General features: G+C 40.2%; 1 protein-coding gene across 12 annotated transcripts in view; it reads right to left on the bottom strand.

Annotated features, from left to right (window-relative positions):
* The window catches only part of LOC119766572 (26S proteasome regulatory subunit 6A-B-like), a 323195-nt gene that overhangs the window by 189042 nt on the left and 111208 nt on the right, over positions 1 to 22945 (bottom strand). For 7 of the 12 annotated variants that reach the window (XM_038251371.1, XM_038251373.1, XM_038251375.1 and 4 more), the window contains exons 2-3: positions 19906 to 19985; positions 19679 to 19837 (exon numbers count right to left, since the gene is read on the bottom strand). The exons of 3 other annotated variants lie outside the window; for them this stretch is intronic. In XM_038251371.1, the coding sequence (XP_038107299.1) occupies positions 19679 to 19837; positions 19906 to 19985 (239 nt within the window). Of the gene's footprint in view, positions 1 to 5266; positions 5407 to 19678; positions 19838 to 19905; positions 19986 to 22945 lie in introns of those variants that run through there. 2 more of the 12 variants (XM_038251380.1, XM_038251383.1) reach the window with 2 other exon arrangements.

Here is a 22945-nt window from a genome sequence, read left to right as displayed (position 1 = left end):
TTTTTTTCAAATTCAAACCGGGACCGTGGTGTAGGGGTAAGCGTGGTTGCCTCTCACCCAGTCGGCCTGGGTTTGATCCCAGAAGGTCCCGGTGGCAAATTTTGAGACGAGATTTGTCTGATCACGCCTTCCGTCGGAAGGGAAGTAAATGTTGGTCCCGGTCTAACCTAGAGGTTAGGTCGTTAGCTCAGTCCAGGTGTAGGAGTCGTCTCCCTGGGTCCTGCCTCGGTGGAGTCGCTGGTAGGCAGTTGGACTCACAATCCAAAGGTCGTCAGTTCGAATCCCGGGGTGGATGGAAGCTAAGGTGTAAAAAGAGGTTTGCAATTGACTCAACAATCAAGCCTTCGGACACCTAGTTTCGAGTAGGAATCTCGCAATTGAGACCGCCAAGGCAATGCTGTAGAGCGAATAATTTGATTTTTTTTTTTCAAACTTTTTCGAGACAGCGATGCAGATTCCACCGCCAGTTTTCTTTCCAGTACGAACAGTGTCTCGATCGTTGCGGTAGACTACATAGCCAGTCCCGAACAACTGGGGCGAAAAGATTTCATCGTCTAGCCAGGTCTCCGTAAGAACGATGACATCATAATCGCAATCGATCACAGCCAGGAACAGATCGTCGATTTTTGTACGAAGTCCTCTTACGTTTTGATAGTAGAAGCTCAGAGCGCGCTGCGTGTCCAACCGATTAGGAGCTTCAGCCGCTGATGTAGTCCTTAGGGAGGTACTGGAAACCAACAGATCATCAGCGCGGGACAAATGTTCAAGAACGGGGTACTCGCCTGAGAGTTGCCGTTGGAAGACCCCCTCACGATGGCCGTACGCAGGTTCGGGACGGCTTTGCTGAGCGTTGAAATGCGGCAGGACTGCGACGGGTCGTTCGGGGGCTTCCACAGGACTTTGTATCTGGCGTCCCGAGTGAAGTAGCGCAGCAGCGCGAGCGGGTGAATGTCTTCGGTCGGAGCTGGAATGCGGGTGATCATCAACGAGAGGAAAGGTTCCGAAACGTGTGTACTTGCCCGTGCTGAAGATTTGGGTACCCGCACCCGTATCACTAGGACGACGCCGTACCCGCACACATCACTAGGACAACTTAAATGGCCAGCAAGTTGGGTCTTCGATATGGCTGGCTCTGCGATGGTATCGGCTGCGGCGGGAGAGTTGAGGGCTCCCACGGTACTTAGCAAGAAGCGTCCTGGAGAAGCAGTCTCGTCGATGGAATTCGGTGCAACAGAGATGCGTCTGGAGACTTCCGCGCTGACGATAAGGTTGCTGACAATAGCCGGGCCAGATAGCTGGAGTGTGGTAGGGGGGGGCAAGGGCTCCCCCGTAATCCGAAAAGTTGCGTACAGACTTCGACCGGGCTGATGGAATCCCTAGGATTGAGTTCTGCAGTGGCTGGCGTGAGGATGATTCGCTGGAAACCCAACTTTTATCAAGTGGGGAATTACTGGGACAACATGAATACTTGCCTGAGAAGCCAGGTCGGAAACCCCCAACTCGATCTCTGTGCGCCGGGTAAGGATGACTAACAACAGGCGCGGAGCGATTTGAAGCCGCAGCGGAGAGAGAGGGGATTTCCTTAGTGTGCTTGATCATGCATCCTATTCCCACGGACAACAGCTAAAATAGAGCTGATTTCCAGCAGTCACTAGCAACACTGTTATGATTTTTTTCAAAAAACTGGCAACACGGTTACCGGTTTGAGTGAGAGTGAAAGAGAGCGAGTGAGAACAACAACAAAATGCCACAAAACTCTCGCTCACTCCACTTACTCGAAAAGCAAACACACCGAAATCAACATGGCGATAAAAATCGTGCTCTGTGAAATTGCAGCTGGAAGGTTTTTTTTTCTATTTTTGTAAGTATACAGCAGAGTAAACAGTTTGCAATAATTGATTGATAAATTTATATCTTCCAGGACGCACAAAACCACCAATTTGTAGCATCTATGGCGTGCAAAGCATAGGAAAAAGCACCCGTTCTAAGGACTTCCAAAATAGGGAATTTTCCAGATTTTAACGGAGGTATGTACTAGCGGACCTCCAGCTGCCCCGGGGCCGAAATTGCTAGAAAGCCCACCTCATTCTGATAATTTTGGTGAAAAGATGTCAACTTGCGTGTGATTATGAAATAAGCTCAAATAATAAACATTTTAACCCAAACATATTATTTTTTTTTATTGTTTATTCGTCAAGCTTATGTAGACTACTTACAATTTTCTTACATACTAGATATTATTTCTATTGTACAGATTTTTTCGTAGTTCCGGTTTAGACATGTCGAAATGTATGTACTGTGAATTTTCATTATAAAAGCGCATCATTTGATTTAATGGCGAATTTTTAAATAATTTGTCGTGTATGCAGTTATTCTAAAAAGTTGTGAATGTCTAAGAGTACGGCTTGGTTCATGAATACTATTGCGTATTACTGAAAATAATGCTGCTGACTGTATGCGTTGAGAAATAATGTCGTTGATGAAAGAGAGCATGGCAAATTTACGACGTTCTTGTAATGATTGTATGTTTATGAGCATGCAGCGTGCTTCATACGATGGGAGAGGAAATGCAGTCCAGTTAAGTTTACGTAGTGCGTACAGTAAGAATTGTTTTTGGACAGATTCAATACGTGCTTGGTGTACGGCATAGTATGGATTCCAGACGATACTACAGTATTCCAAGAGTGGCCTGACATACGTTATATAGAGTAATTTAATAGTATACGGGTCCTGGAAGTTGAATGCAAAGCGCTTTATAAAGCCTAATGTACTTTTTGCCTTGTTTATTATTGTGTTATAGTGTTCTACAAAGTTAGTTGTGAGTCTAGGATGACACCTAGATCACGTACTACTTTGCATTTTCTACTGGTTGGTTTCCTAATAATACTGTTATGTTTGGTGTTTCATGTTTTCTGCTGAAGGCAATGGAATTACATTTCTTTACATTCAATTGGAGTAGGCTTTTACTACACCATGTGTAGAAAAGATTAATTTCGTTTTGGAATACATGACTGTCATTGGCATTTCCTATTTCCATATACAATTTCATGTCGTCTGCATATACATATGTAAAAAAAGTATTTACACCCCTTGGGCACTATGCACATTTTGTGATGAAACATGTAAAAAATTTAAAGTTTGACAGGAACCTAGTACTACGTTTTGTTCAGAAACTCATGCCAAACATTTTGCTACAAAAAGCTCATGAAAAGATGATTTCTATAAAAAGTTATATAACAAATACTATTACGAAAATAAAAAGGTGCAAAAAAGTTTGTACACCTTTCGAAAAATTAACATAAATAATGTTATTTGTTGACAAATCACCATAAATCCAGTCTCCCAACTCCAAATAGGCATCCTTGACTGATTAAAAAATAATTTGGATTGAATATAAAGTTTACTAACTACTTAGTATAAAAGTTTATATAACTCTGGAAATTCTATATAAAACTTATCTAAACTTAATTTTGCAAACTTTTAATTCAACTAAATGTCAATATATTACCATAGAATTGCTAAATAAACATTTTGGAGTGGGTATAACACCGTTTTGGGGTATTTGTATCGATAGAATAGATTTTTCGTTGGAATTTCGTACCAACCCGGAATTACGTCGTAGGAAAATCCGCCGGCATCCGAACCGGTCCACGATTCACAAGTCAACCTATGTGGAATCGGAAAGGGCATAAAATTTCCGATCTTTTGATACCCATACATCTAGGTTTTCTATAAAACCTACGTTTTTAAATACCTGGGCAAAAGTAAGTTTGATCCACGAGAACAAAAATTACGAAATTCCATACATTTTTGGCAGGTTGCTCAAACGAAACCATAACAACGTTTTTGCTTAGGTATTTAAAAACGTGGGTTTTATAGAAAACCTGGATGTATGGGTATCAAAAGATCGGAAATTTTATGCCCTTTCTGATGCCACATAGGTTGACTTGTGAATTGAGGACCGGTTCAGATGCCGGCGGATTTTCCGACGACGTAATTCCGGGTTGGTACGAAATTCCAACGAAAATCTATTCTATCGATACAAATACCCCAAAACGGTGTTATACCCACTCCAAAATGTTTATTTAGCAATTCTATGGTAATATATTGACATTTAGTTGAATTAAAAGTTTGCAAAATTAAGTTTAGATAAGTTTTATATAGAATTTCCAGAGTTATATAAACTTTTATACTAAGTAGTTAGTAAACTTTATATTCAATCCAAATTATTTTTAATCAGTCAAGGATGCCTATTTGGAGTTGGGAGACTGGATTTATGGTGATTTGTCAACAAATAACATTATTTATGTTAATTTTTCGAAAGGTGTACAAACTTTTTTGCACCTTTTATTTTCGTAATAGTATTTGTTATATAACTTTTATAGAAATCATCTTTTCATGAGCTTTTTTTAGCAAAATGTTTGGCATGAGTTTCTGAACAAAACGTAGTACTAGGTTCCTGTCAAACTTTAAATTTTTTACATGTTTCATCACAAAATGTGCATAGTGCCCAAGGGGTGTAAATACTTTTTTTACATACTGTACAAGTACGTTAATTTTTTTAAGAATGAAGGAAATGTCGTTTACATACAAGATGAAAAGAAGAGGTCCTAGATGGGATCCTTGCGGAACCCCAGAGGTGACGTGAATTGATTCCGATAGTACATTTTGGAAGCGAACAATTTGTTCGCGCTTAGTCAAATATGACTTAAGCCATTCCAAAAGATTCGGTTGAATTCCAATTTTCTGCAGTTTGAAGATTAATAATGGTATGTCGATTCTGTCAAATGCCTTACTAAAGTCTGTGTAAATTGCTTCTACGAAATTGCGATTATGCATTGCATTCAGTGTAAAATTTCCAAATTCTAAAAGGTTGGTGCTAGTAGAGCGGCCTTTAAAAAAGTCGTTCTGTTTACATGTGATGCGGTTTTTTACTTGCTGAAAGATTTTTTCATTTATAATAGATTCGAAAAGTTTTGGAATGCAAGACAAAAGGGCAATTCCGCGATAATTACGTATGTCTGATTTTGGGCCTGTGTTTTTTTCCAAATTAAATAATCCACCGATTAATGACATTGTGTGACGGAAATTTAGAGAACAACTGGATTTTGAGTGCGATTTGTAGGATTTTCCTAAATTTTTGATTAATTTGTCTCGAGCAAAAGTGAGATGCACATTTTAGTACGAAACGCAACTTACAAACACTGCAAAAACTACGCCTGCATCCCACCGCTTATTAAGGCGAGCCGGCAAGCGCGCATGGACCAACGAAAACATAAACAACCCCGTTCCTGGCATCAAGACTCCATCACCAAGCATTTCATCAAATAAATTGTTCCACCCTCTCAGCAATTTCCTCCCATCAGCGATGTCGGTAAAGATGTTGTAAACAAACCGAAAATAGAACTGGGGTAGGAGGACGAGAGAGAAAGAGATGACAACATTTTTGAATCTCATAATTTTTTTTGACGTTTTGCAGGGCCGGATCCAAAACAGTAGGGGCCTAGCTCTAAAACAGAAATATAAAGTCCAAACTCAGCTGCAAATCAGCTGTAAAAGCGCTTTTCCAACAATTTTGAAAACACTTCAGCTGTTATTCACTGCAGGTAAAGCGCTGTTAGTGCTGATCAATCACTACTTTTAGTGCTGGATGGTTACTTGGGTAATTTCGCACATTTTAAAGAAAATTTCAAAGATAAACGGGAGGTCAAAAATGACAGCAAACAAAAAACGCGTCCGACCACAGGCACAGTTTGCTTCCAATTTAGACTGAAAAAGTGACATTACACCAGAAAAATGTTAAAATTACACATTTCCAGAGGTAAAATTATACCTTTTTCTGACATAAAAGATGTACCCGCTTCATGCCGCGAGCCGAAATGTGCCGGGATAAGGACGGAGACATCTTGACGGATGAGCGCGAAGTGATCGAAAGGTGGAAGCAGCACTTCGACGAACACCTGAACGGCCCAGAAGCGGAGTACCGGGGGAAACGACATCAGCGGTATGGTGGACGGTGAGGACGAGCCAGCACCTTTACTTTTACTTTTTTTACTTTTACTGCTCGTACAACCTCCGGGTAATGAGCTGTCTCCAGATGCGTTGCCATCTAACTCGGTCCTGGGCTGCTACTCTCCAATTCCGCTGCGAAACTCCCACACTTTCCAGATCTTCCTCCACCTGGTTCAACCACCTTGCACGTTGCGCCCCCTTCCGCCGCGTTCCAACCGGCTCCGAATTAAACACCAACTTCACCGGATTGATAGTCTGGTTCGGTTGGCGCGCATCCAGCGCGTCCGGCATTCTTGCGACGTGTCCGGCCCACCGGATCCGGCCAGCCTTGGCGACCTACTTGGCTTGCTTCCGAATACTTGGCTTGCCGTAGAGTTGCGCCAGCTCGTGGTTCATCCTTCTCCTCCATACAGTGTTCACACGCACGCCGCCAAAGATAGTCCTAAGCACTCGTCGCTCGAAAACTTCAAGCGCTTGCAGGTCCTCCTCGAGCATCGTCCACGTCTCGTGCCCGTAGAGGTGTAGAGGACGACGGGTCTTATCAGCGTTTCGTACATGGTGCACTTTGTACGCCGGGAAAGGTGACCAGACCGTAAGGTTTTGTGGAGTCCGTAGTTGGCACGACTACCGGTGATGATGCGCCTCCGAATTTCTCTGCTGCAGTTGTTGTCCGACGTAACCAACGATCCGAGGTACACAAACTCCTCCACAACCTCGAACTCGTCGCCGTCGATCGTCACGCTCGGTCCTATGCGAGTCCTAAGGGACTCGGTTCCTCCTGCCAGCAGATACTTCGTCTTCGCAATATTCACCTTCAATCCAACCTTATCCGCTTCACGCTTCAATTCGGTGTACCGCCTGGCCACATCCTCGAACGTTCTGCCGACAATGTCCATGTCGTCGGCATAGCAGATGAACTGGTTGGACCGGTTGATGATCGTGCCCCGCATGTTGAACCCCGCCCGCCTCATCACACCTTCAAGCCCAATGTTGAAACAGAGGCCGGAGATACCGTCGCCTTGTCGCAGTCCCTTGCGCGATTCGATCGGGTCGGACATAGCACCCGAAATCTTCACGCTGCACCGTGCCCCGTCCATCGTCGATTTCACCAGTCTGATCAGCTTCCCAGGAAAGCCGTTCTCGTACATGATCTTCCATAGCTCTTCGCGATCGACCGAGTCGTACGCGGCTTTGAAATCGATGAACAGGTGGTGCGTCGGGATCTGGTACTCGCGACATTTTTGGAGGATTTGGCGCAGCAAAAGATTTGGTCCGTCGTCGATTTCCTCCACAAAACCGGCTTGGTACGTACCAACAAAATCCTTTGCTCGCTCCGACAGACGACAGAAAATGATCTGAGACAGCACTTTGTAGGCCACGTTGAGAATAGTGATGGCTCGATAGTTCTCACATTCCAACTTGTCCCCCTTCTTGTAAATCGGGCATATTACTCCCTCTTTCCACTCCTCCGGTAGCTGTTCTGTGTCCCAGACCTTGACTATCAGCCGGTGTAGACAGGCCGCCAGCTTGTCCGGGCCCATCTTGATGAGTTCAGCACCGATACCATCCTTACCCGCTGCTTTGTTGTTCTTCAGCTTCTTGATGGCATCCTTAACTTCCCTCATCGTGGGTGCTGGCTCGTCCTCGCCGTCCACCATACCGCTGACGTCGTTTCCCCCCGTCGCCCTGGTACTCCGCCTCTGGGCCGTTCAGGTGTTCGTCGAAGTGCTGCTTCCACCTTTCGATCACCTCACGCTCGTCCGTCAAGATTCCCCCCGTCCTTATCCCGGCACATTTCGGCTCGCGGCATGAAGCCAGTCCGGGATTGACTAAGTTTCTTGTAGAACTTGCGCGTTTCGTTGGAGCGATACAGCTGTTCCATGTCCTGGCACTCCAACTCTTCCAGGCGGCGCTTCTTGTCCCGAAAGAGATGGGTTTGCTGTCTTCGCAACTGTTTGTACGACTCCTTGTTCCCACGGGTGTTGTGCAGCAGCCACTTGTCCCGCGCTGCTTTCTTCTCGTCCCAAATCGCCTGACATTCTTCGTCGAACCAGCCGTTCCGTCGAACTCGGTCCACGTACCCGATGGCGCTCGATGCTGCTGCGTTGATGGCTGCTTCCATATGGCTCCAGCAGGCCTCCAGGGGGGCTTCGGCGAGCTCACCCTCGTCAGGCAACGCAGCTTCGAGTTCCCGCGCGTACTGGGTAGCGACCTCACGGTCCTTGAGTCGCTCCAGGTTATACCGCTGCGGGCGACGGTACCGGATCTTGTTGACCTCAGACAGGCGTTGGCGCAGCTTTGCCACCACCAGGTAGTGGTCCGAGTCGATGTCCGCGCCACGGTAGGTTCTGACGTCGATTATGTCCGAGAAGTGCCGACCATCGATGAGAACATGGTCGATTTGCGTCTCCGTGTCGTTTGGTGATCTCCAGGTGTACTTGTATAGGGAGGTGTGCTGGAAGAAGGTACTACGTATGGCCATGATTCGGGAGGTAGCGAAATCGATGAGTCGTAGGCCGTTCTCGTTCGTCTGCTGGTGGGCGCTGAACCTCCCAATAACCGGTCTAAACTCCTCCTCCTGGCCGACTTGAGCGTTTAAGTCGCCGATGACAATCTTGACGTCGTGTTTTGGACACTTCCTGTACTCGCGGTCAAGAAGCTCGTAGAAAGCGTCCTTGTCATCGGCGTCGCTTCCCATGTGCGGGCTGTGCACGTTGATGATGCTCAGGTTGAAGAATCGGCCCTTGATTCTCAACCGGCACATTCTGTCGTTGACTGGCCACCAACCAATCACGCGCTTCGACATTTCGCCCAACACTATAAAAGCTGTCCCCAGCTCGTGTGTATTGCCGCCGCTCCAATACATAGTATAACCCCCGTACTCTCGGTGGTCCTTCCCCGTCCAGCACACCTCCTGCAGCGCCACGACTTCGAGACCGCGGACCCGCAATTCGTTGGAAAGAATGCGGTCGCTCCCATCGAAGTTGAGAGACCTGCACTTCCACGTCCCGAGTTTCCAATCCCTGGATCCCCGAAAATCGGGTCGGCGATTGGATCGGCTCGCATCTGGAGCTCTCTGCACTACTGTTTTACGGCGGGTGCGTGTAGCCATCACCAACCCCCTGTCTCGCCGGAGGACCGTCGTACCAGGACTGTTTAGAGTCCCACCCTGGCACTGGGACTGTTAGTCAGCCGCCCCTAACCTTGGGAACTGGCGCTCGAGGTGGGGGGGTCCTAACTCTATCTGCTGTAAGCCGCCTCTAACCTGGAGAACAGACGCTTACCTCAACGATGGAGCAGGACACCGGTTTCCTTGAGCCGCCCCTAACCTGGGAAACAGACGCTCGAAGGGGGGGGGGGGTTCACTCGCCTCTATAGGAGCCGCCCCTAACCTGGGAACAGCCGCTCACGGGTAGAAAGAGTCGAAACCCCGATTGTTTTGGGCCGCCCCTAACCTGGGGTACAGTCACCCAAAAACGGGGTGGAGGGGGCGTGCACGTACGATCTGGATGATTTAATTCACTCTACTTTAGCACAAAAAAAAATCTTTTAACGGTACACATCAACCATCGCTTTTGCACCCAGATTTCTGTTACAGACATTTTAGTATCTTCAAAAATACGGGAACTATCGATATGATTTTTTATTCATCCCCTAAATTACAGTCTTCAAAGTTATTTACAATAAAGTTTGACCATTTTGACAATCAGATTCTTTCAGGATTGGGTCCGTAAGTTTGACAAATTTGGAATAAGAAGACAACAACTTCTTTGGTTGCTGTGCACCCTTAAATTTTCAAAAACTTTTTGTTGATTTTATTTTGCCGCACACTTTTTTCACTCCGACCCACTGTGCGTGTCGAAATTTCTTCCACACTTCCAAGCAGCACTACACCTAGCTCGTTCACGACGACGACGATACCAGCACACAACACAATCGCGGTGCGAAAGAACGAAGGCGACGACGACGACGGTATTGTACTTGCCACGCGGGAAGCACTTTATTGTTCTTGTTATGGCTCGATTTAATCCGCAAATCGGCACAAAAAACTCGCGAGAATTAGGACGGATACGCGATCGTCGAGCACTGCTTTTAATGTCCACCGGTTCACTGCAGGTTCCGGAGAGTCTTAACGGAATTTCACGCCGCGATGTCCCGGCTGACAACGATTTTCGCGATAAAATCGACGGACCGGCCGGAGCGCGACACTACACCAGCTCGCACACTCCGCACACCAGCACACAGCCAGCACCCACAATGAGGGAAGTTACGGATGCCATCAAGAAGCTGAAGAACAACAACCCAAGCATGGGTAAATAACAAGGGAAATGCGTAATAATACCTTTCTTTGGTATCAATACCAAATTTTGGTATTCCTGGACCCTTTAAAATTTGTCTTAAGGATTATGCAAGAGCAAAATGTGCTATCATACCAATTAAAGGTATTGTTTTGATATTGCAAAATTGCAGAATTTGTCAATGGTCGAACACCACATATTGGTATTCTTTTGGTATTAAAGTGTTTTATCAAATTCCTCTGAAACTATGGGAAAATTTTGACCAATTTTGACAAAATAATTAATTTTGCGCTAAAATGATGTCTCAAAGGGAATGCAGGCCAAGTGCGAATGATTCTGATGATATCTCTTCAGTTGACGCTCAGGCGAGGAACATCCTGGAAGGAGCGTCACTGACTACGTCCGTAGTCCCCGAGCAGGGGTAAATAACACGGGAATACCAAATTTTGGTATTACTTGGGCAAATAACAGCGACCAAAATGTGCCCTTGGTTGCCCAGTAATAGATGGTAAAATACCATGAAATCATACCAAAATCTTGTATGTGGAAGGGCACAACAATACCAAACCATGTTATTCCAAGGGTAAAATAATACCTCAAAATAAAACCATTTCAATACCAAGTTGAGGTCTTCTGGATTTGTGAACATTGCTTGTATACCAAAACTTGGTATTGCCATGGTTTTAATTTTAGATATTCCCGCGCCCTTGGAAAATCATATTTTGGTATTCCTGTGGTCTTTCACATACATGATTTTGGTATGATTTCATGGTATTTTACCATCTATTACTGGGCAACCAAGGGCACATTTTGGTCGCTGGTATTTGCACAAGTAATACCAAAATTTGGTATTTTCATACCATTTTTAGTGCAACAGTGTTAGTGTTAGTGAAAAAACGGTAATGATCCATATGCAACAGCCAGATCTACTCACCTGATGATTCCATGTTGTTCTTAGTGATATTCTTCACCACACCGAATGCATTTGTCATTGATGAACGGCCTGTGCTTGAAGTTCTTGAAGCTACTGAAAAATAACAAGATTGAAAAATAAGTATTATTGAAATGAAACTGGATTGAAATTCACCAAAATTCAATAATCTGTTGATTGACTCGTTTTTCAAAGTATTTGGTTATCCCAACTTAGAGAAATTTCAACGTTTTTGAAAAAAATATTAGTGGGTATAGCACAAAAAAAATTAAATCAGCTTTAAATAACATTTTTGGGTTTCAAGTAATTTTAGCGCAAAATTAATTAACTCGTCAAAATTTTTAAAAAATTTCTCATAGTTTCAGAGAAAATTGATGAAACCTTTCAATACCAAAATAATACCAAAATCATCATGACTTAGAAAATTTTCCACAATTTCAAGTCATTTCTTTAGGGGGTATATCAAAAATGTTTAAAATCAAGTTTGAAATTTCCGGTTTTCAATGAAAGCATTCGCTTTGAGACATCATTTTAGCGCAAAGTTAATTATTTTGTCAAAATTGGTAAAAATTTTCCCATAGTTTCAGAGGAATTTGATAAAACACTTTAATAACAAAATAATACCAAAATGTGCCATCCTGACTTAGAAAATTTTCCACAATTTCAAGTCATTTCTGTAGGGGGTATATCAAAAATGTTTAAAATCAAGTTTGAAATTTCCGGTTTTTAATGAAAGCATTCCCTTTGAGACATCATTTTAGCGCAAAATTAATTATTTTGTCAAAATTGGTCAAAATTTTCCCATAGTTTCAGAGGAATTTGATAAAACACTTTAATACCAAAATAATACCAAAATGTGCCATCCTGACTTAGAAAATTTTCCACAATTTCAAGTCATTTCTGTAGGGGGTATATCAAAAATGTTTAAAATCAAGTTTGAAATTTCCGGTTTTTAATGAAAGCATTCCCTTTGAGACATCATTTTAGCGACAAATTAATTATTTTGTCAAAATTGGTCAAAATTTTCCCATAGTTTCAGAGGAATTTGATAAAACACTTTAATACCAAAATAATACCAAAATGTGCCATCCTGACTTAGAAAAATTTCCACAATTTCAAGTCATTTCTGTAGGGGGTATATCAAAAATGTTTAAAATCAAGTTTGAAATTTCCGGTTTTTATTGAAAGCATTCCCTTTGAGACATCATTTTAGCGCAAAATTAATTATTTTGTCAAAATTGGTCAAAATTTTCCCATAGTTTCAGAGGAATTTGATAAAACACTTTAATACCAAAAGAATACCAAAATGTGGTGTTCGACCATTGACAAATTCTGCAATTTTGCAATATCAAAACAATACCTTAAATTGGTATGATAGCACATTTTGCTCTTGCATAATCCTTAAGACAAATTTTAAAGGGTCCAGGAATACCAAAATTTGGTATTGATACCAGAGAAAGGTATTATTACGCATTTCCCTTGTTATTTACCCATGCTCGGGTCCTGTTAGATCTTTCTTGATCAGGACAGTATAGCTCTGGTTCCTTGCAAGTGTCCTATTTTCTTACCTCCACGTTGGCTTGGTTTTCATGATGACCTAGCTGGTGGCCTGTGGAAACGGATCGTAAACCTTTGACCAGCGAGGGTCAGAGTCGAGACGGCTAAAAGAAAGGGGCGCGTCAATGTGGGAAAGGGAAGTTATTTGTGATTGTAGACGGTATTGTTTTGATTCGCAGTATGTTGAGTCAACTGCTGTGAATGTACCTGAACGTTGCAGAACGGGGTTTCCTCTCTCCTTTCCATTTCCAGCTACCATCTATCATCTGTTTATTTTGTTTCACTGATTTTCTTAAACGGCTTCTGTTTACTATCCTCCATTTGATTTCGATTTTACTTATTTGATTCTCTTTTTTTTCAACGCTTTTCCACTCTATTTTACTAATTGATGCTGCTGCAACAAACTGTCTGCTTTCCCTTAATTTGGCAGCGATGTCAATTTTGTATATCATGTGCCTTTTCTTTATTTATCTATTTCAATAATTTCTCATCTTCCCTGTAATTTGCCCTCAATACAATCTAAGCATGTTTGTTACCTCTATTTATTAACTATTGTTAATTTCTTTATCTTCTTCATAAATTACTATCTTTCTTTTACCATTGATTTTTACATAGTATATTTCTTTCACTGTCCATTGTTTTGAAACCTCACCTTTTTCTTAAGCAAGTGAGGTTCGAGCCCTGACTCAATTTATGGAATGATTAAAGGATTAACACAAATATTACTATTGTACTTTTGAAAAACTTTTATAAAATGCTTAGGACCAAAATATTGTAACAAAACACCGCGACAAAAGAAATAGCAACAGATAAACACGACTCAACAATAGGGAAGATTTCAGGAGAAAACAATACACAGTAAATAACAATTAGTTTTTGAATTCAAACTAAAAATATAACAGTTTTTGCTTTATGAAAGTTGATAGGCACACTATAAATGGTTAGGCGCTTATACTTACATCAAACCCTACGTAATGTACCACCCCCGGCCGAGTTAAAATGCGTAACCGGAAAAGAAGGTGTGCATGCCTGGCACGAACACTCAAAGCGTGTTCTAGCGTGTTGCTCGTACTGACTCAGAGCAAGGGTGAGATGTAGGTGTAAGGGCAGTGCGTGTTCGTCGGGAACCTGGTGCATAAGATCGGTCAAGGTCCGTTCTTACACTGAAAATTGCGAAAATGATGTCTCAAAGCGAATGCTTTCATTGAAAACCGCAAATTTCAAACTTGATATTAAACATTTTTGATATACCCCCTGAAGAAATAACTTGAAATTGTGGAAAAATTTCTAAGTCAGTATGCCACATTTTGGTATTATTTTGGTATTAAAGTGTTTTATCAAATTCCTCTGAAACTATGGGAAATTTTTTACCAATTTTGACAAAACAATTAATTTTGCGCTAAAATGATGTCTCAAAGCGAATGCTTTAATTGAAAACAGGAAATTTCAAACATTTTTGATATACCCCCTAAAGAAATGACTTGACATTATGGAAAAATTTCTAAGTCTGGATGCCACATTTTGGTATTATTTTGGTATTGAAAGGTTTCATCAAATTCCTCTGAAACTATGGGAATTTTTTTTATAAATTTCAATGACTTGTAACCCAAAAATGTTAAAGCTGATTTTAAATTTTTTGTATATACCCACAAAGATTTTTTTTAAAACGTTGAAATTTCTCTAAGTTGGGATAACCAAATACTTTGAAAATTGAGTTAATCGACAGATTATAGAATTTTGGTGAATGTCAATCCAGTTTCATTTTAATAACACTTATTTTTCAATCTTGTTATTTTTTAGAATCTTCAAGAACTTCAAGCACATGCCGTTCATCAATGACAAATGCATTCAATGTGGTGAAGAATATCACTAAAACAACATAGAATCATCAGGTGAGTAGATTTGGCTGTTGCATATGGATCATTTCCGTTTTTTCACTATTCCAAAAATGGATTCCGTTTTCCGATTAAAAATCATGTTCATTGAGAAAATCAAGACACTTTGAGAAGTTTCAAATAATGATTTTCATCAACATTTTCTTAACTATATTTAACTAACTTTTTAAACTTGTCAAAATTTTATGAAATGTTCTTCTTGAGGTACTTTGAACACATCTCTACCACGGTCAGTATGTTTCTAAACCATTCCTTACGTATTTTAATTTTACTCTTCATTTTGCGGAAAAATCGCAAACCTATCAAAGTCACCCCGGCTATCAAAGTCACCCCGTTTTACGGTATTTCTTGTGCAAATACCAGCGACCCAAAATGTGCTCTTGGTTGCCCAGTAATAGATGGTAAAATACCATGAAATCATACCAAAATCATGTATTTGGAAGACCACAGGAATACCAAAATCTGATTTTCCAAGGGCGCGGGAATACCTAAAAATAAAACCATGGCAATACCAAGTTTTGGTATTCAAGCAATGATCAAAAATCCAGAAGACCTCAACTTGGTATTGAAATGGTTTTATTTTGAGGTATTATTTTACCCTTGGAATAACATGGTTTGGTATTGTTGTGCCCTTCCACATACTAGACTTTGGTATGATTTCATAGTATTTTACCATCTATTACTGGGCAACCAAGGGCACATTTTGGTCCCTGTTATTTGCCCAAGTAATACCAAAATTTGGTACTCCCGTGTTATTTACCCCTGCTCGGGATAGAGGACATCAAATGCCAACTTTTCTGAAACTTCCAGGTTGTGCAAAAAATGTTTGACCGAGTTATGAATTTATTAATCAATTCTATTTTTTCAAAAAATCGAAATATTGATCGCAAAAAATTTTCAACTTCATTTTTCGATGTAAAATTAAAGGAGAATGGGCAAATTTGTATGGGAGCTGGTCTAAAGATGTACACAAACGGGAGAAACTTTATTCGAAAGATCTCGCCGAGACATGAAAAAAAAGTCTTCTGGACGAACTCTCTAAACCCCGGGGTTCAAAAGTTACAAGTTGTTGAAGTTTGAGTATTTTGGATTAAAATGTACAAAAAATCGTATTTTTGCTATTTCTAAAATCAATCATAAAATCCTTATTTTATTATGGATTCCAATCATCGTGACTTCATTCGACGCGTATCAGCAAAAACTATAAGTTTGATATGTTTTAGCATGATTGAAACATGACTTCTCTTGTCTTTATACGTTTGAACTATTTGTGCACGAGGGTTACCATAGAAACAAGTCGAAACTTCAAGATTTTTAAACCGTATCCTACCCAGACTGCTTCAGTTAGTATGGAAGGCTACAGGGCATTGTTGTACCAACTTATTAAGATGTTCTGGGTCGTCCAAGAACTCCTTGGAGTTAAGACCGGTGGGTCTACTGCCGTAACAAGCAAGAGGTCAGTAATTTTTTTTACCACTGATCGTAACCGCATTACTTCAGTGAGTATGGTAGACTACTTTGTTAATGTTTTGAAATGTCCAGGATCATCCCAGGACTCCCTGTAGTTAAGATCTGTGGGTCTACGTCCGGTATTACCCACGGATCATACCCGCATAGCTTCAGAATAGGTTAGACTACTTTGTAAATGACCTTGGGCTGTCTTGGTTCACCTAAGGACTCCCTTGAGTTATGATCTGTGGCTGTTAACTCCAGTGAGTCCTGGGATGACCCAAGACATCCCAACACATTAAAAAAGCAGTCTACCATACGACTAAAGCTATGCGGGTATGATCAGTGGTCAACACAGGTAGAAATCTTGATTGTCACGGTGGTGACCCACAGCTCTTAACTTCAGTGAGTCCTAGGATGACACTGGACATTTCAAAACATCCACAAAGTAGTCTACCATACTCACTGGAGCTATGCGGTTATAATCATAGTAACAAATCACTGACCTCTTGCTTGTTACGACGGTAGACCCACCGGTCTTAACTCCAAGGAGTTCTTGGATGACCCAGAACATCTCAATAAATTGTTACAACAATGCACTGTAGCCTTCCATACTAACTGAAGCAGTCTGGGTAGGATCCGTTTTCAAAATCTTCAAGTTTCGACTTGTTTCTATGGTAAACCTCTTGCACAAACGGTTCAAACGTATAAAGACAAGAATCATGCTAAAACATATCAGAACTTATAGTTTTTGCTGATACGCGTCGAATAAAGTCAAGATGATCGAAATCCATAATAAAATAAGGATTTTATGATTGATTTTAGAAATAGCAAAAATAAGATTTTTTGTACATTTTAACCCAAAATACTCAAACTTCAACAACTTGTAACTTTTGAATTCCGGGGTTTAGAGCGTTCGTCCTGAAGACTTTTTTTTCATGTCTCGGCGAGATCTTTCGAATAAAGTTTCTCCCGTTTGTGTACATCCTTGGACCAAATCTACCCATTCTCCTTTGCAATCAAAAAGTACTTTAGTGAGATTTTGATAAAGTGCACCGTTTTCAAGTTATAGCCATTTTTAGGTGACTTTTTTGAAAATAGACGCAGTTTTTCATTTTTTAAAATAAGTGCACATGTTTGCCCACCTTTGAAAAAAAAAATTAGAAAAGCTGAGCAAATTTTCTATATTTTGCTTCTTTGAACTTTGTTGATACGATCCTTAGTTGCTGAGATATTGCCATGCAAGTGTTTAAAAACAGGAAAATTGATGTTTTCTAAGTCTCACCCAAACAACCCACCGTTTTCTAATGTCGATATCTCAGCAACTAATGGTCCGATTTACAATGTTAAAATATGAAACATTCGTGAAATTTCCCGATCCTTTCGAAAAAAAAACCTTTGCATGGCAATATCTCAGCAACTAAGGGTCGTATCAACAAAGTTCAAAAAAGCAAAATATGGAGATATATTTCACAGCTTTTCAAAAATATGTTTTTCAAAGGTGGGCAAACATGTGCACTTATTTAAAAAAATGAAAAACTGCGACTATTTTCAAAAAAGTCACCTAAAAATGGCTATAACTTGAAAACGGTGCACTTTATCAAAATTTCACTGTAGCACTTATTGATTGCAAATTTGATTTTACATCGAAAAATGAAGTTGAAAAGTCTTTGCGACCAATATTTCGATTTTTTGAAAAAAATAGTGCTGATTAAAAAATTCATTACTCGGTCAAAGATTTTTTGTACAACCTGGAAATTTTTGAAAAGTTGGCATTTAATGTCCTCTAAAACATATGAAAAAATAAAAAAATAAAAATAGTGTTTTTTTTTGTTTTATTGACAAAAAGTTAAATAAAAAATCACCAAAAATTTTGTAACCGTGCATAATTTTTTTAGTGTAGTCCGTATCCATACCTACAACTTTGCCGAAGACACCAAATCGATCAAACAATTCCTTCATAAGATACAGATTTTTTAATTTTCATACATCGTTTTTGTATGAACAGCTGCCAAATTTGTATGGAAAATTATATGAACAAACTAATGATTCAAAATGGCTTCTTTGGGCATACCGAAGGCACCAAAAAAGTTTCAGACGGATTAAAAAATACAAAAATTAAAATTCTAAAAAAAAGATCGATTTCGTAGAGAATTTCTCGGCACCTTTTTTTATAAAAAGACTAATTTCATTGAGCATATTAATCATCAAACTTTGGGTGCTGAATACACTCAACCCCCGGTGGTTGGTCACTTTTTCGTTTGACACTTTTTTAGTTTGTACCCCGTTGGTTGGTCAAAGTCAAACTAAAAAGTGACGAACTGTCACTTTTTCACGGTGCTTACGCACATTATCAAACCAATTTAGTGTGTGTAAATTCCGTGTAAAAGGGGTGTCAAACTAACAAGTGACCCTGTTCGTTTGACAACAGTTGGTGTCAAACCATCGGGGTTTCAGTGTAGTGGTTCGCAAAACGGCCTCAATTTTGAACTGTCAAAGTGGAACCAATTTACTGTTCGCCAAAAGTAGAGAGTATTGTTTTCGATCATTAAAAATTGTTTTTATTTTTTCAAGAATGAAAAATAAGTGGCTTTTGAGGACCGAGAGTTGAAGTCAAGGAATCTTAAGAAAGTTGAAGGCGAGATCGTTATTTTTAATTTTTATGAATGGAAGTTGTTTATGGAGTCGATGTGGTTGTATCCATCCAGAAGCTGTCTTTATTGTTTGATTCCGTTTGAAAACCTACTGGTTTAGTGAAAATCTTCTCTGTTTGTTGGATTAGCTTCGCTAGAATTCGCGATATTTTTTCGCTGAACCAAGAGGGTTCCAAAATCAGCCAGGAAATTTATCTGCGACAGAATGACACATCGCCGCAGTTATTCATCACCCGTAAAAAAGAAAAACCTCTTCTAACCGATCGAAACATGAAAATAAACACAACTTTCCAGCAAAAAGTGTCAAAAACTAGACAAAATAAAACATATACTACTGACACAGCTCATTTACCACCCCGTAAAAAAATTGACAGTTCTCGACCTAACGAAACATCCTTCGAAATCGGGTAATCAAAAACAACCAACCAGTTAGCCGATTTATTCGGGATTCGTCAGGAGTAAGATTTTTAATCGGCCTACGAATAGACCGATTAAATTGGGTTGAGTCAGATTTTATTTTATTCACAGACTAAATCGGTAAAAAATCGGTTGTTTTTGTAACCGATTTCGTTGGCCGATTTCGACAACCGATTTACCACCAGACGCTTATGTAAAGATTACACAGAAGTCTGTTGCCCGGTCGGCCGATTCGTTGGCCAACGAATCGGCCGAAACCACCCGACTAGACCCGACTTAGTTATGCGAAAAGTCGGATTTTTTAACGGGGCAGTAAGAAAAAAATGCTTATGCTTGAACAGCCTCCTACTTTGTAGATGTGAACAAAGTGTGATCATTCGAAAATTACGCATTACGCATTTTCTCTATTCATCACCCAGATCAAACAGGCTGTTAGTATTGACTGTACACCATGACAATGCTTACCGAATATTTTGAGATTTTCCATCGATTTCTTCCGATAAAAAAATATTTCCAACTATAGATGAAAATGAACTAATCCAGGAATTGTTGTGAGTTGTTACGTCGTTAGTTGATTGCAATCGAATAAATTCGAATAAGGTAGTCGATATGATTTGTCCAAATCTGCAGATAATTTTCATATTTTGATTTTTTTTGGATTGTGAGAGTGTGTTGGTTATATCATAGCTTACCCATGCAACGCAAATTCATCGTCCAAAAGCGAAAGCTGCACAGCATACGGATTGGTTCTATCACTTTTTCTATAGTTGACCTGATGGTTCGCTTGTCAGTCATTGTTTTAAACATATATATAAATATATATATAAACAGCAATTCCCCACGAAAACAGCATGATTCGAAACAAAAGTTCTCAGATCGGGCTCAAAATTTTTCTGGGGGATCCTTGGCCGAAATAATTCGACCCGTATTTTTTTGTTTGGCCATTAGGGTGACCTACGCCGTGTTAGAGTGGTTCGAAAAATTGCAATTTTCGTCGATTTTCGCAAAAACCACTTTTTTCAAAAAATCATATCTCCGCGCCATTTCATCCGATTTTAGCTGTCCTATACGCAAAAGAAAGGTGATTAGTTTGGCTTTTTGGGAAAAATAGTAAGAAGTTTCAAAAATCTAGCATAACATTTGAAAAGGTTGAATGAAAACATAAAATGCTGTTTTGAAGGTCTTGGGACCAAAGAGCCTATGTCTGAAAATATTTTTATCGGATTCCTCAGAAAATTTCACAAAACATATCAAAAAATGGTGCAGTTATGTTTTCGATACTCTGAGATACGATTTTTTGAAAATAAAAACTGGGGTTTTCGACGCGCCACGCGCAAAAATTGGAAAATGACGAAAACGGGGAAAAATCGACTTTTTTTCACTAAAACTGCGATAACTTTAAAATTTCAGCGATGACCTATAGATGTTATGGTACCAAAAGTTGCGTCTTTTAATTACGAAAATTTTAGTATCCTAACATGTATAGGTCATCGCTGAAATTTTAAAGTTATCGTAGTTTTAGTGAAAAAAGTCGATTTTTTCCCGTTTTCGTCATTTTCCAATTTTTGCGCGTGGCGCGTCGAAAAACACAGTTTTTATTTTCAAAAAATCGTATCTCAGAGTATCGAAAACATAACTTCACCATTTTTTGATATGTTATGTGAAATTTTCCGAGGAGTCCGATAAAAATATTTTCAGACATAGGCTCTTTGGTCCCGAGACCTTCAAAACAGCATTTTAAGTTTTCATATGACCTTTTCAAATGTTAAGCTAGATTTTCGAAACTTCTTACTATTTTTCCCAAATAGCCAAACTAATCAGTTCATGATTTTGAAAAAGTAGTTTTGCGAAGATCGATGAAAATTGCCATTTCGGACCCAAACAAAATACCAATCTAAATCATGCCATTGCTGTATATATATATATATATACGTACGTTTTTCAAAAAGTTCTCGGATCAGGTTTTAGTATGGTTCCCCTTGTAGGGCATGCCCATAGGGACCTTCATGCCAGATATCAGCTCATTTGGTTGTAAACTGGCTGCGCGCATCAGGGTTAAAGTTTACATGGGAATTACTATGGGAAATTGGAACTTTTTGTTCAAACGCTCCTACAGGTCTGGGAAAATCACGCGCCAACTTCTGGTATGGTCAGGCCTATGGGAATGGTCTGGAGAACACTTTTCCCGAGAGAGCATATGGATTCGTTGTCCCTAGACCTGGCGCATCGGCAAACAATCCGATGTCTCCGGAATCAACGGTTTTCCCTCAAAAAGCATCAAATTTTCCTTAGCATGCTATGAAAGCTCGATGAACACCGCGACGCCATACGTCAGGTAGCCACCACGTGGGTGAGAAACGGCTGGAATATTCATTTGCAAACCTTCTTTTAACTAAATAATCATCATTTCGAGTAATCCTGATATTATTTAGTCGAATTCAGAATCTTTGCATAGCAAATTTGTATTTTTTTGCAAATATTTCAACCACGTGGTAGCTACCTGACGTATGGCGTCGGTGTTCATCAAGCTTTCATAGCATGCTAAGGAAAATTTTATGCTTTTTGAGGGAAAACCGTTGATTCCGGAGACATCGGATTGTTTGCCGATGCGCCAGGTCTAGGGACAACGAATCCATATGCTCTCTTCGGGAAAAGTGTTCTCCAGACCATTGACCCCAAGTTGGCGCGTGACCAGACCAAAAGTTGAACCCATAGTAATTTCCATGTAAACTTTAACCCTGATGCGCGCAGCCAGTTTACAACGAAATGAGCTGATATTTGGCATGATAGTCCCTATGGGCATGCCCTACAAGGGGAACCATACTAGAACTTGATCCCACGAAAACAGCATGGAAAAAAACAAAAGTGCTCGGATCGGGCTCTAAATTTTTCTGGGGATTCCCTGGACGAAATAATTAGACCCGTATTTTTTTGTTTGGCCATTAGGGTGACCTACGCCGTGTTAGGGTGGTCTGAAAAATGGCCATTTTCGTCGATTTTCGCAAAAACCACTTTTTTCAAAAAATCATATCTCCGCGCCATTTTAACCGATTTCAATTGTCTTATACGCAAATGAAAGGTAATAAGTTGGCCTTTTAAAGAAAAATAGTAAGAAGTTTCAAAAATCTTGCCTAACTTATGAAAAGAGTGCATGAAACTTTAAAATGCCGTGATTTTTTGAAAATAAAATCCGTGTTTTTCGACGCGCCGCGCGCAAAAACTGGAGAATGACGAAATTGGCAAAAAAAAAACTTTTTTCACTAAAACTGCGATAACTTTAAATTTTCAGCGATGACCTATAGATATTTGGGTACCAAAAGTTGCGTCTTACGAAAATTTTGGTACCCAAACATCTATAGGTCATGGCTGAAATTTTAAAGTTATCGCAATGTTTTTGAAAAAAGTTGTTTTTTTGCCAATTTCGTCATTCTCCGGTTGTTGCGCGCGGCGCGTCAAAAAACACGGATTTTATTTTCAAAATCATATCTCGGAATCCTGTTAATGAACTCCTCCCATTTTTAGTATGTTATGTAAAAATGTCCGGGGAATCCAATAAAAATATTTCCAGACATAAGCTTTTTGGTCCAGACACCGTCAAAACGGCATTTTAAAGTTTCATACGCCCTTTTCATAAGTTAGGCTAGATTTTTGAAACTTCTTACTATTTTTCTTTGAAAGTGATTCGATTTGGCTCAATTTTTTTCTGGGGGTTCCTTGGCCAAAATAATTAGA

This window comes from Culex quinquefasciatus, chromosome 2, assembly GCF_015732765.1.
Source record: "Culex quinquefasciatus strain JHB chromosome 2, VPISU_Cqui_1.0_pri_paternal, whole genome shotgun sequence".
Classification (NCBI taxonomy): Eukaryota; Metazoa; Arthropoda; class Insecta; order Diptera; family Culicidae; genus Culex; species Culex quinquefasciatus.
This window is presented reverse-complemented; position numbering and strand designations above follow the sequence as displayed.